The sequence below is a fragment of the Pantherophis guttatus genome, chromosome 4, assembly GCF_059756535.1.
Source record: "Pantherophis guttatus breed Tessera chromosome 4, ASM5975653v1, whole genome shotgun sequence".
Classification (NCBI taxonomy): Eukaryota; Metazoa; Chordata; class Lepidosauria; order Squamata; family Colubridae; genus Pantherophis; species Pantherophis guttatus.
The window spans coordinates 37,939,511-37,954,367 of record NC_142066.1 but is presented as its reverse complement, the minus strand read 5'-3'; the positions used below and the strand labels follow the sequence as shown (position 1 = coordinate 37,954,367).

Sequence of the window (14,857 nt, the reverse complement as noted above, 5' to 3'; positions counted from 1 at the left end):
CCAGCGTTTTATACCCCCAGTCTACAGCCCCAGTCTCCAATGGGGCCTCCGGATTCCTGCAGCAAAGTGGGACAGCAGAAATAGGCCGCCCTCTAGCAGGTCCGGGGTTTCAAGATAGAAGCCAGCAGCCTCTCACCATAGCGTCCTCTTTGGTAGCAGCCAGCTGCCGCCCCCTCGCCTCCGCCATCGTCCAGCGGCCTCCAACCACCCTGCGCCCACTGCCAGCGCCGGCGCCGCTTCCCATGGCTCCCACCATACTCCAGGGTCCCCAGGAGCCTCAGGAAACCCCGGAGAGGCCAGGAATCCAGGGGAGCCACCGCATTGCAGCCGCCGCCACCACAGATCTGCCGCTGCCGTCAGTCCATGCCGGAGGCTGAGAAAAGCACCGCCAGTCAAATCGCTACCGGCGTCACCCCGCAGAGCAGCAGCCGTTTTTTTCCTCGACCCGATGTTCCGGAGGGCAAAAAACCCCTCAATGGGTCGAGGAAAGGTTCCTCTCTCAAGGACTGGGGGCCATGGTGGAAAATCTCCCCAGGAACCTCCCGAAATTGCCAGGAATCACCCCATCTGCCGGGAGCGTCTAAGGCTGAATCCTCCATCTTGGACATGCGCAGCCATAAACTTCTAATAAAGAAATACAAAAGAAATAATATTCAAACTTTTGTATTCTGTATATTTTTATGTCTCTGAAAGCCTCAACATTCCGTAGTTTTAGAGATAAGCAAATCAAGGAAGCAACAGAGGGTGTGTTTTTTTTTTTTTTTGAATCAAGTTTTATCAAGGAAGCAATAGAGTTCTTAATGGGTTTTAAAATCTATGATAAATTTAAATTGCAGACCACTTTTGACATTTAAAGACATTTTAGTGGAATAAGATGTACCACTGTTACATTAATCTATTGGATTAATCCATTCTTTGTTCAAGAGAAATCCTCTACTACCCTGGTGGGTCCATTAACAAGTATCTCAAATGCTTAATGCAGATAGTAAACTTAATAATGATTTGTTCATGAATGAAGGTGTTTACAACCATGCTGAAAGTTATGACCATTGCAGCAATTTGGAGTAGGAGGATTCTAGAACATCATGAGAATAAAACCTGTTCTCATAATGTTTGGGAAATCTTCTTCTCCAAATTGGAGAAGAAGGCTTTTGAAGATTCATGAAAAAGGAACCCAGTTGGAGAAAGGCATGAAGTGGCCTCAGTCAGAAGGACACATCTTGCATTGGCTGGGTTTCCTTGTCAGCAGCTGGATAAAAATGTTGAAGGTGAATGAGATGTTTTGTATGCATTGGACGAGGTGGGCAGCTGAAGCTTTCACGGGCAACTTTATACCACACTGCATTAGCCCTCTAACTCAACATCCCCTGAAGCATCCTGTGCTCCTTATCTAGCACATTATAATAGTGAAATAATACAACAATATATGGTTTCATTACAAAATCACAGATATAATCTAAAATATCATATCAGTCTAATTAAAAAAAATCAAATTATTTTTAAAAGTAATCTACTTTCTGAATTCAAGGGCAATAAAAGTAAAATAAGAAGAGGAAGAGTTCTTTGTGTACGGTGGAAGAGGTAAGTACAATGAAAGTAGAGTTGCCCTATTGTGACATGAACTTTGGCATTTTTTATATATGCTTAATGATAGTTTGGCATTGCTTTTGATGCTGAAAACCTTCCCATTGATTCCCATTGATTATGTGATAAAATAATCTAAATAAGAGATAGTCAACTCATGGGTAAAGGCCAGTTCAAAACTCTCCAAGAAGGAACGTGCTTGGTATATCACAAACATACAGTATGTATAGCCAGTTTAGTATAGTGATTAAGTTGCTGTCCTAGAGAACAGGAGATTATGAGTTCTAGTCCTGCCTTAGGCATGAAAGCTGGCTGGGTGACTTTGGGTCAGTCACTATTTCTCAGTCCAACCCACTTCACAGGATAAGGAAGAAGTATTATGTATCTTCACTATCTTGAGTAATTTATAAAAATAATAAAGGTAGAAAATGAATGAATGAATGAATGAATGAATGAATGAATGAATGAATGAATGAATGAATGCAGTAATTGCCTTAGCATTGAATTCAAGGCCAATAAAAGTAAAATATCTAACCCAAATGGGGTTGTCCATGGGAGGAGGGTTTTTATCACTATTAACCAGGTGAAAAAAATGTAACCAACATATTAAATTGTGACTGTAGCATTTGGATCTTTTTTGTACATTTTTGTAAATCACTTTGGACACTTATGGACTAGGATGATTGATTATCTCGGTAGCATATCTAACATAATTGAAGTACGGCATGCTGGGCCAGATATTCTAGGCCAAACATGGCATCTCAGACAAATAAACATGACTGAGACCACATTTTTTGCCAGATATTCCTAATATTTCAGAAAGCACAGGACCTGAGTAGATTGATTACCTAGCTATTACTTAGGAAAGGGATTCTAGCTGACTTATCACATTTACACTAGTGTAAATGAACCCAGTAGGCTGCATTCCTAAGTACCAAAAATTGCAAAAGCAGACCAACTAGTTTGATCATAGACACAAAAACAATGGAACACCTTTTTAAAAGGAGAATGTTGATAAAATGGGAAAAAAAGGCATACAAGAGCTGCCAGCCTATGCTCTCCACATTTATTTGCTGTAAAAGTAGAAGAGATCTGTGTTAGTAAGTAAGCCTATTTATCTTTTATCAGAACAACTTTTTAAAAATTATGTTAATAATCTCTTTAAAAGTTATTGTCATTCAGTTAATGTTTCATTTAGTGAGTGTATATGTGTGTTTGTTACATACACTTTTTTTCTTATTCCAATATTCTTTAGATTATTATTTTCTATTTGTTGTGATAGAGGTAAATTCTTTTGTATGTAGTTTTTGAATGACAGGGAAGTTATCTTCCTCATCTTCAGTATTACCAATTTAAAACACAATGTCTTTTCCCATCTACTTTACCAATAACTAATAGATTGTTGAAATGTAGCTTGCCTCTCCTTTTTAACATTTGTACAGATTTATGAATATATTTGTACAATGTGCATTATTATAAATACATTTTCATTTCAAAAGCAGATAATAATTCTCAAAATTCTAATCTCTGGTTTGTATTTAAATCTAGTCACATATTTGTGAATATTTATTTATTTATTTTTGATTTATTTGTTTCCATTTCTATACCGCCCTTCTCCAAATAGGACTCAGGGCGGTGAACAGCCAAAGTAAAAAACAGAACATACAAAATTTAAAAAACAGTTTAAAATAATTAAATATGTTGGCCGTAAATTAAAACAACCCAATTTAAAATCAATTTAAAATTTAACTCAAGCCAGCCCAGCTAGTTGAAATAAATAGGTTTTCAGGGCCCAACGAAAAATCCAGAGGTCTGTTATTGTACGTATCTCTGGGGGGAGGTTGTTCCAGAGGGTGGGCGCCACCACAGAGAAGGCTCTCCCCCTGGGGGTCATCAGCCGACATTGTCTGGCAGACGGCACCCTGAGGAGGCCCACTCTGTGCGAGCGTACTGGCCGGTGGGAGGCTATTGGTGGCAGAAGGCGGTCTCGTAAGTATATACACCAGGTATTGGATAAAAATAAAATGAAGACTGTTAATTCATTTCCTTTCTTCAAAAGATAATTCTAGCAATATCTGGCCAAGATATAACAGGACACATTCTCATGAAAAGCATCAGGAAGGCTTCATGGCCTTTGAAATTTTATTCTTATTGATTTAGTGTTTGGCCATGCAGATACAATTGTGCTCAGAAGTGTGATGTCAGTAAATTAATTTGCACAGGACTCAAACATATGACCACTGAAAGTGAAATCACATATATAAAATTATTTAGTTGATTGATCACTTCTCTAATAATTTTTTTGGCATGGAAGCATCTTAAGATAATACAAAAGCAATATGTATGGTTATTGCATTTTTTTTTCATAGCAATATGGTTTGAATTGTAAAGAACAAAACTTTACAATTAGTCACACAGGGACAGCTGTCAAAGTGTTAATGTGATCAACCTTCCCATATGAGTTTCTTGTAAATGGCTTGCTTTCTAATAAATCCTTGTGAGGTTTTGTACACCAGGTTACAATGATAAGTCCCAATGTGACCAATTCGACTTTGCTTTGTGATCTAGGAACTTGGAGCTTTTCAGTAATCTCTCAAGACTGGCAATTAATGTAGGGAATAAAGTTTCAGGAACTCTAATAGAGTCTTTAGGGAATTGTTAACAAAGCAACTTTCTCTTAGGGCAAAATGTAACTTTTTAAATGACAAACCATTTCAATGTACCTTGAAAAGAAATATAAAAATGGCACTGAAAATTAAAATAAGGAATTATATATTTAAAAATAAAAATGAATTGCTATCTATGTGTATTTAATATCTATTCTGGTACAGTGATATCTTGTTTAGAAATTCCACCAGGCAATTTAGCAATTAACTCACATTGATTTTTTTTTCTCCTTTATTCCTGAGCCACAACAAAAACAATATGTTCTTCAGTGTGGCCGGAATTAAATCTAGAGAAAACCAAACATGATCCTTTGGTCTTGAATACATGTATTTTGTGTCCATTCCACTGTGAATGTAGTTTGGTCTTTCTCTATTTGAATGTAAGACTAAAAAATGTCAGCAAGTTTTATCTTTGTATCTAAGAGTGCCAAAAATACTAGGTGGAGGCAGATTAAATTTATACCTCCCACCTAGCGTTTCTACCAGCTTCAGAGCATGTACAAAATAAGCTTTGCTGATATTTGTAAATCTTCAGATCAAACAGCAGAATGCAAACAGAACACATATATTCAGATGATAGCTCCATTTCTTACCATTTTACACAATAGGAAGGGAGTTACTACCTTATCCACAGAATTCTCTTTAAAAATAACTTAAGATGTGAAATGCACAAATCATTGGTAGGGCTGTGCAGAGACTGTAATCATATTGGAAGCAATACAAATTATTGTATATTGTGCAATTAGTAAACAATTGCAATTAATTTTAGTTTAGAGACATGTTATTGCTGTATCTTTCCTTCCGTTATTTTTGCAGAAAGTGAGAAGGGGTCCTGGCTCTTTTTAATATTGCATTTCAAGATATTCATTTGTTCAAATTTATCTAGAGGAAGTCCATACAGACAAATTCAACCCAAAGCCTTTTATAGGCCTTCCTGCAATCCATCAGCATGTCATGATTGTATTCGGGCTTATTGATTTCCAATCTGAAGAGTAAAGCTTAGTTATTCCCTGATCTCTTACCATTGTATGACATGCGACCCATAGGAAACCACTGCTCTTAATCTGACATTCAATCAGATCTTCATAATACATATCCATTTTTAAATATTATAATTATTAGAAAATTGAAAATATTATAATTGAAAATCCAGTAAGTGTCAAGTTTAAAACTATGTATACTGTATGTACTTTATGTTTACATGCTTATTATGAATGACAGAAAGCACACCTTTCTAACTATGAAAATTATGGGTTAGATTCTGGCAGGTGAGTCAGGATGGCAGGAATAGTAAGAAGAAGGTAAAACACTGCTAGATAAAATATTGATCATCTAATAGTAATGAGATCTGTGGCCTGCTGGAGGCAGTGGTCAGACAAACTTGGTAAAACAGTTCTTAATTTTACAAATTATCAGATGTGTTAGATGTTACAGCCAGAATGAGTTAATTAATTGAAAGTAGTAGATAAATACCCTTTTGAGGTTTGCAAGCTGGCTGGAAGCCCAGAACTATTCTGTAGCTCTCAGGAAACCGAAGGCAAGCTTAGCAACCCAGTTGAAACAATAATAAGATCTACTGGGAATTATTAGCAATTAAAAGTATATGAGAAAATATAACTGGTAATGATCCCAATGTGGGTGATTAAAAAAAGAAAATCAATTCCATTAATTGATCTTAGATGTAAGTTGCCACAGATGAATACTTAGAAGACAAAAATGAATGGTTTGGATGTCAGGTCATTTATTACTTTTTCTCATGTGTAATAATACTACCATAATAGAATTCCATTAGATGTCAATTCAGTGATGGAATGTTTGTATCCCACCCATGAAAGCATATCCACATGTTTTACATTTGAAGTTATTATAAAAAATATTAAAGAAAACACAGTCTTTGTTGTGAAGCACTGCAACTGTTATGCATATATCTTTGCTAAATAATGATCTACATAAATTTTACAAGTTACTTATGTTATTGCTGAAGTTTCAGTCATATAGCCAATGGCTTATTAAAGTCTCATTCATTTCACTTCATACACACAGAGAGAGAAAAATACAGCCATATATGCATGAATATAAAGAACTAGAAATAAAACACTGTTAAATGTTTTTCTTATGGTTTCAATCATTCATTCTGTATTTTCCTTTAAATATTATCATGAAATGATATGCAAAAGATATTGTGTTTGGTATATATTTATTCATTTAAAATATTTATATAACCACTTGTATTATAAATTACAACTCTGGGCTCTCATAAAACAATAAACATGGTTAAAAGCAAATAACAAATACCCACAACCATTTCTGAGGGGAATGGGTTATTTAAAAATAGGATGGATGGATGGATGGATGGATGGATGGATGGATGGATGGATGGATCGATCGATCAATCAATCAATCAATCAATCAATCAATTAATCAATCAATCTGATCTTTTGGAGCAATACTACCCCACACATTAACATACTATTTGCTGGACTCCAGTTTCATTATATCCCAATACATGTGAAAGCAGTCAGCTCTTTGAGACCTTCAGAAGGTAAAGAAGGCAGGACCCTGCTGGATCTCTGGGGAAAGGGTGTTGCACAAGACAGGGGCAACTACAGAAAAGACAAGTTTTCTAGAACACACTGAATGGCAACATTTAATAGAAATGACTTGGAATGTCCATAGTTGGTCTCAGCTGGTGGGACAGGCAGATACACTCAGACAGAGGTGGACTTGAAAATAATCTTATCCCACACTATTTGGGTGATAACTAGCACCTTGAATTGCATATTTTAAAAAAATCTGGAAGCCAGTGCACCTCATTCAATAATGATGTAATATAGGGGAAACCATGAACTATCCAGAATATGTTCTGGACTAGTTGTAATTTATGGATAGTCTTTGTGTAGGCCTGTTGAGAAAATTATGGTAATCCCTGAAGGTTACCAAAGTATGAATGGCTGTGAACAAGGTCTTCCAGTCCATTGGGACACAAGATGGATCTGTGCAAAGGTCATCCTAGCTATGGCTGCCACTTTTTCCTCAAGCCAGAAGTCCAGAAGTCTCACCCCCACCCAAGTTATGGAGCAATTCTGGACATAGGAGTGCTATCTCAGCAAGAGTCAGATATGATACTTCATAGACCCATGGAACTAAAAAATGTGAAGTTCCATATAAATCTGTATAGCCCAGGGGTGGGTTCTACTTACCTTTACTACTGGTTTGCAACGGGGCTGCGCACATTGCATGCATGCTCTGCTGCGCATGCACAGAAGCATTTTGATGACATCAGGGTCAGTGGGAGGAGCTTCCTGCCGGTTTTACTACCGGTTCTATAGAACCAGTGCGAACCAGGGGCAAGCCACCACTGGTACAGCCTCTAGACACTGGATCAACACTGGGATAGCATTAGTTGACCAGCTGTGATAGAATGTGTATCTACAACAGCAGAGGGGATGACATTTTGCAACATAGAACTTTCCGAGTGAGAAATCTGGATTAAGAAATTGCACAGGCCCCAAATGGATCGTCTAGGGACAAAAAGGTTCAGGGTAGCTACAAACTAGAATCTCTCTGGATATATCAAATATCTTAAAAGTTATAGCACTTTAGTTTGTTAAGATTCATTTGGTGTAAGGAAATAAAGGATTTAACTCAGTTGGATTTTGCTGTGTCATCTCTGTGCTTGGGATTGACATCAATTTTGCCAAACTTAAAAAAAAAATTAAAAAAAAATCATAAGGAACCTGTGGAAAGTGGTACAGCGTTTGTATTTGTATGTGAGAGAGATCTCAGGGAACCATGGAATCAAGGCAAGGGATGTATACCTTTGTGCAAACACGGGTAGGCCAATAAAAGATGGCACAAGATGTGTGCAAGTAAAGGGAAAGCAAGAGCACAGTGAATAAGAGAGAAGAAAGTCTGCGGAGAGGGGGAGATTTACCCCAGCGACTTGTGACCTTCTTTGCTGTCTTTCCATTGACTTTGCTTATGGAAAACCAGCAGGGACAGTTGCAAATAGTGAGCACATATAACTGGTTATAAAGAGACATGTCTGCCAGGCACCTGAATTTTGTTTATGTGAACAAAGAGACACTGCAATGGCCCAACTTTTGAGTACTAGTCATAAATCCCTTCATTCAGCAATGTTGTATTTCAAATTGTTCTGAACAAATGGTCATAACTTGAGAACTACCTCTGTGCTACATAATATAATTTAAAATAAGAAAGAGCAAGTTCTTTATTTAGGAATCAAATTCAGAAGTATAAAATAGGGATTAACTAGAAAAGGTGTATATTGTAATTGAGATTTACAATTTTCTTTTACTGTTGGTGACTACATTGGTAGTCACACCTAAAGAAAGCTATTTGCAACTTCAGCATCATTATTAATTCTAACCATCAGTTGTCATTTATTTGGTTTTCTTTATATTTAATAATTGACACATTTTTTTCACTGTGCCTTCTTTCATTACTATCAAAGCAGTGTCATAAATGTAACATGGATTATGATGTTTCTTCCCCAATTTTTTCTCTTCTTGTAATACAGTGTCCTTCAATATAAGTTCATCATGTACTATACATCTTATTTATTTGCCAACCTGGAATCTGTTTGATGATTCACCATTTTCTCACCAGACTGTGGCTTCCTATTTTGTGCATATGTTTCTAATAAGGACAATTTTTTATACTTCTAGGGTTCCCGTTTTCCCGTTAAGAACATTGCACAAGTTTACATAGTGGATACAAATTCATTTCTATAATGATTGGAGCACATATTGACTTCTTTGGGGTATTTTACTTTGTCAAGAATGTAGAATACATCATCAGTAATCACTCTTAGACATTGGCCTGTTCTAAAGCTATCATCTTGAACATCTTTTTCATGCTTTTGTGTAGCCATCTTCAGTTTGCCACCTCTTTCCAGGAAGTCATTCAATAACTAGTATTAAATAAGACAATTTCATTATTTATTTTTTTTATCCAGAAGGTAACATTTCATTCAAGGTCTTGACAGGCAATTTATCTTGCACAAATTTTGGAACTAAACTTCATTTGGTTATTTTATATAAGTTCACATTTTATGCCAATATTTATGCCAATATTTTACACAGCAGTTAAAAGTAATCTGTCTTTACAATTTAAACTATTTAACTGATGATGAATATATGTATAGGCAGAGGTAAGTCCACCAGTGCAACAGGGTGACATTTCCAAATGCAACAACATACAAATTTGTTCAGGTTTGGTTCATTTAAATAAGTAGTTTATATATGTACTGAACACTTATACTGAAAGCAATATATAATTAGTGTGCAATTAAGTTAAATCACATTCAAAAACTATAATATATGGCAAATATGTATAACAGTAGAAAGGCATTCTTTAAAAATATCATAGTAGTCCCATTCATTTAAGAGATATCAGAGTACATTTAATATAAGCAAGAAAGACAATGAACCTTGCAAATTGGGGATATTCCTCATTTTCCCATTTCTGCTTCCTTTAGGTCTGCCCTTGCTTCACAGAGCTATTTACAGTATATTTAAATAAATATAACTTTTTCTGAGCTTTATCACTTTGTTGATAATGCAAAAACTTCTACAGGTAGTTTTGACTTACAATAATTTGTTTAGTAACCATTTAAAGTTACAACAGCTTTGAAAAGAGTAACTTGAGACCAGTTCTCAGAACTGTTACGGCATACTCAGATTAACAGATTAACAAAGTTGGAAGGGACCTTGTAGGTTATCTAGTCCAAGCAGGAGGTCCTACACCATTTCTGACAGATGGCAATCCAGTCTCTTCTTGAAAGCTTCCAGTGATGAAGCTCCCACAACCTTTGAAGGCAAGCTGTTCTATTGGTTGATTGTTCTCACTGTCAGAAAATTCCTTATTTCTAGGTTGAATCTCTTCTTGACCAGTTTCCATCCATTATTTCTTGTCTGGCCTTTGAGTGACTTGGAAAAAAGGTTGACCCCCTCTCTCTGTGACAGCCCCTCAAATATTAGAACACTGCTATCATGTCTCCCCTGGTCCTTCCTTTCGCTAGACTAGCCAGGCCCAGTTCCTGTAATCATTCTTCATGTTTTAGCCTCTAGTCCCCTAATCATCTTTGTTGCTCTTCTCTGCACTCTTTCTAGAATCTCAACATATTTTTTTATAGTGTGGTGACCAAAACTGGTTGCAGTATTGTAGGTGTGGTCTTACTAAGGCTTTATAGAGTGGTATTAGGAGCTTGATTTAATCCCTCTGTTAATGCAATTTAGGATTGCATTGGCTTTTTTGGCTGCCACCACACACTGTTGGCTCATATTTAATTGGTTGTCCACTAAGACTCCAAGATCCCTCTCACAGTTACTGTTATTAAGCCTGGTATCACCCAGTCTATATGTGTACTTTTGTTTTTTCTTACCTAAGTGCAAGACTTTACTTTTCTCTACATTGAATTTCATTTTGTTAGATTGGGCCCAGTGTTCAAGTCTGTCAAGATCTACATCTGCATCTTGAGCCTATCTTCTAGGGTGTTGGCTATTCCTGCCAGTTTAGTATCATCTGCAAATGTGGTAAATTCATCTTCATTTAAGTCATTTATCCCCCCATTTAAGATGCTTATGAATATATTGAAGGGTCCTGGGCCTAAGACAGAACTTTGTCTTCCACTGCTTAATTCCCTCCATGTAGACATAGTACCATTAAGGACTGCACGTTGAGGATGGTTGTCAGCCAGCTACAAATACTGTACCTCTGATGGTGATGCTATCTATCCCACTTTTTTTTAGTTTACCAAGAATTAGATAGTGGTCTACTTTGTTGGTTGAAGTCTAAGCATACTATGTCCACAGTATTTTGCTGGTCCACTAATTTAGCCACTATGTTGAAGAATAAAATAAGATTGGTTTGACATGATGTTTCTAACAAATCCATGATGACTTCTAGTTATTGGCAGATCTTTTTTTTATTATCTTTTCCAATATCTTCCCAGGTATTAATGTTAGGCTGATTGGTCTGTAATTTCCTATGTTTTTTTCCTATGTTTTTTTCCCCTTTCTTTTTTTTGATGATGGGAACCACACCAGCTCTTTTCCAGTCCTCTGGTAGTTCCCTGGTGCTCTGGGATTTTTAAAAAATGTGATACAGTGGTTTTGAGATGACATCTGCCAGTTCCTTTAGAACTCTGGGATGTAATCTGTAAAGTCCTGGTGATTTATATTCAACAAGCTCAGGGTTTATACTCAGATTCATGTGATCAAAATTGGGTGCTTGAAAACCACATGTATTTATGACAATTGCAGAATTCTGGGCTTACATATTCACTATTTGTGACTACTAGCTGGCTTCCAACTGCAGTGATTTGCTTAAAACTCATAACAAAAAAAAAGTCATAATTCACTAATGCTCACTGCCTTGCTTAGCAATGGAAATGTTAGTCATAAATTGAGGACTACCAATATTGGGGTTCATAAAAAGTCAATGATATTTATTTATGTATAGCACCTATGGAGTACAACTGATTTTGCTTCAAGAAATTCCAGCAGCGTAGAATCAAGGTATATGTACTGTGCTAGATAAAAGATCGTAAAGATTATAAACTGTTTCTCAAAAATTGCACAGAATCTTTGATGTATATTTTGGAGTCAATTCCATATTTCAATCTCTTTTTAGTCAGTCAATATATGTGTTAAAAAAGTAGACAATTTGAAGTCATTTTTGCTGGAAGGTTTTCTTTCTCCATAACAATTTTGTTAGAGTTTCTTTAACCTCTTTATTTCTAAGGGAATATATCAGTGGATTAAGTATTGGGATTACCACAGAGTAAATTATAGCAATATTCTTGTATTCTTCTTCATCATTGGGAGAGGATGGCTTACCATATATGTACATAAGTGTAGAATAATAAACACCTATTACTAGTAGATGGGAGGAACAAGTAGAGAATGCTTTTTTCTTCCCTTTGACTGATTGGATCTTCATGACAGTTCTCAAAATAAGTAAATAAGATGTTAGTGTAGGAATACAGCCACTCATTGTAAAGGTCACATCAGCTGCCAATGACATAATTTCATTCAGGCTGATGTCAGAGCAAGACAGTTTCCACAATGGATGCAGTTCACAGAAAAAATGGTTGATATCTTTAGAGTCACAGAAAGACAACCTTAGCAATAGGCCAGCATTAACTGCAGAACTAGCCATTCCTACAACCCAGGCTCCAGTGGCTAAGCCGATGCATACTTCTTTCTTCATAATGATCATGTAATGTAGTGGCTGGCAAATAGCAGCATACCGATCAAAAGCCATAATGGAAAGTAAGAGAATCTCTGTCCCCAGTGTCCAAAGTGAAAGAAAAACTTGAGTAAGACATCCTGAAAATGAGATGGTCTTTTTTTGGCTCAAAATGTTCTGAAGCATTTTGGGAACTGACACAGAGATAGTGCAAACATTGGCAATGGAAAGATTGATCAAAAGGAAGTACATAGGTGTGTGGAGTTTGCTACAAATGCTGATGGCAAGAATCAGGAGATAGTTGCTAGACAAAGCTGTTGCATACATGAGAGCAAATATCCAAAAGATGAGCATCTGATGTCTAGGTGTACTGGACAAACCCAACAAACTGAACTTAGTTTTATAAACAGCACTTTGGTTATTAATTTCCATGGTTCTGCTGCTGTTTACCTAAATTAGATTTTAAAAAAAGTTAATTTGGGATAGCTTTCATTCAAGGGTATTCTTGTAATGGAATCTGATGGACTTATAGTTCATCATTCAGTGAAACAATAGTACAAAGTCTATGTTGCAACTAAAGAGAAAATGCATTGTATTTCTTAGTAAATATATATTAATAAGCAGCAAAACTGTATTTCTGGGCAAGCTGAATAAGACTGCTAGGAGTTATAAATGAACAACATTTAGAACATGAGATCTTCTAGTCCAGCTCCCTGCTCATGACAAGGAGCCTCATACTATCCCAGTCAAATTATTTTTCAATCTATTTTTGAACCTCCTGTGATGGAGTATCCAAAACTCTACAAGTCAAACCATTCTACTGATTATTCCACTGTCAGAAAATTTCTCCTTACTTCTAGGCTGGATCTTACTTCACCAAGGTTTCACACAATACTTCTTGTTCTACCAGCTGCTGCTTTGTATAATAAGGCAATTCCCTCATTTTTGTGATAGCTCTCAGTACTGGAAGACAGCTATCATATTCCTTGAAATCCATCTTTTTGATACTCTGGATCAGGGTTGAAATGCTACCCGTTCACTCTAGTTCGGGTGAACTAGTAGTGGTAAAAACTACTGGTTCGGATGAATCAGTAATAAAAAAATACTTTAAGACAGTAAAAAAAATATTCTGACGATCACGCAGCACAGCTGTGATCCTCTAAAAGTTGTTTTTTTTTTACTTTTTTAAAGCATTTTTTTACTACCAGTTCGAATGAATAAGTAGTAAAAAATGCTTTAAAGGGGTGGGGGTGGGTGGGAATTGGCCATGCCCACCCAGTCACATGACCCCTCACCAAGCCATGACCACCAAGCCATGCCCACAGAACTGGTAGGAAAGAATTTTACATTTCACCACTGCTCTGGACATACGTAGTTCCCTCAACCATTCATCATATGATTGTTCTTCTCAGCACACTGAGCTGTTGAGCATTTTCCAGGGTCTCAACATTTTTTTCTCTATTATTGTGACCACAACTGAATGCAATATTCCAAGTGTTTGAAGTACCACTATTTTTTTATCCCACTTCATATACTGTAAAATAATGTCTGATTATATTCTTTGAAAGTTAGTTCAGAACTTTTGAATCATTTACTATATTTTTTTAACATAATTTTGGAACATATGAAGCACATATTTTCATACTTCACAAAAACCACAAAACCATCTCTAAGGCATTTTGTTCTAATTTCTACTGTCTCTTACTATTTATATTTTCTTTTGCAATATATACTTTGAAAACAGCATGAGTCTTAACAGTAATATTCTAAATAATATATTAACATATAATCTTACTATCAGGAACCTGGAGAAGCAAGAATGATTAAATGGATTGGAAAATGAAGCCCATTATTAATGACTTCTACTATCAATTCTTTAAAAGATGAGGACTGAGGTTTTTTGATCATTTTATTGGAGCCCCCTTCCCCCTCAGTATATAATAATTGCACAAGGCAATCACAATAGTCAAGGAATATCCTACTGTGTTTCATGACTTATGTCATGAAAATCTTTTGAAAATCTTGTTTCCATTGCAATTTAGAACAGAGGTTATATTCAGTGGGATTAACTTCTGAATCTATAAAGTACATACAGGAGGAGCCTGAGTGGCGTAGGAGGCTAATGCCTCCTACTAAGGCAGCATTTAACATCCAACTGCCTGCAATTACTGCGAGTTCAATTCTCACCAGGCTCAAGGTCGACTCAGCCTTCCATCCTTTCTAAGGTGGGTAAAATGAGGACCTGGTTTGTGGGGGCAATAAGCTGACTTTGTATAAAATATACAAAAGTATGAAGGCTATTGCTTAACGCATTGTAAGCCGCCCTGAGTCTCCGGAGAAGGGCGGCATGTAAAAATAAATAAATAAATAAAAAATACAAATTTAACAGACGG

The 14,857-nt window shown here is 36.3% G+C and overlaps 1 protein-coding gene across 1 annotated transcript; it reads right to left on the bottom strand.

The window, feature by feature from the left end:
• Positions 1-11,945: 11,945 nt before the first annotated feature.
• LOC117668799 (olfactory receptor 2A25-like) lies at positions 11,946-12,896 on the bottom strand. The gene has a single exon (XM_034422858.1). It carries the CDS (start codon positions 12,894-12,896, stop codon positions 11,946-11,948), a length of 951 nt encoding a protein of 316 aa, XP_034278749.1.
• Between the last annotated feature and the right edge of the window lie 1,961 nt (positions 12,897-14,857).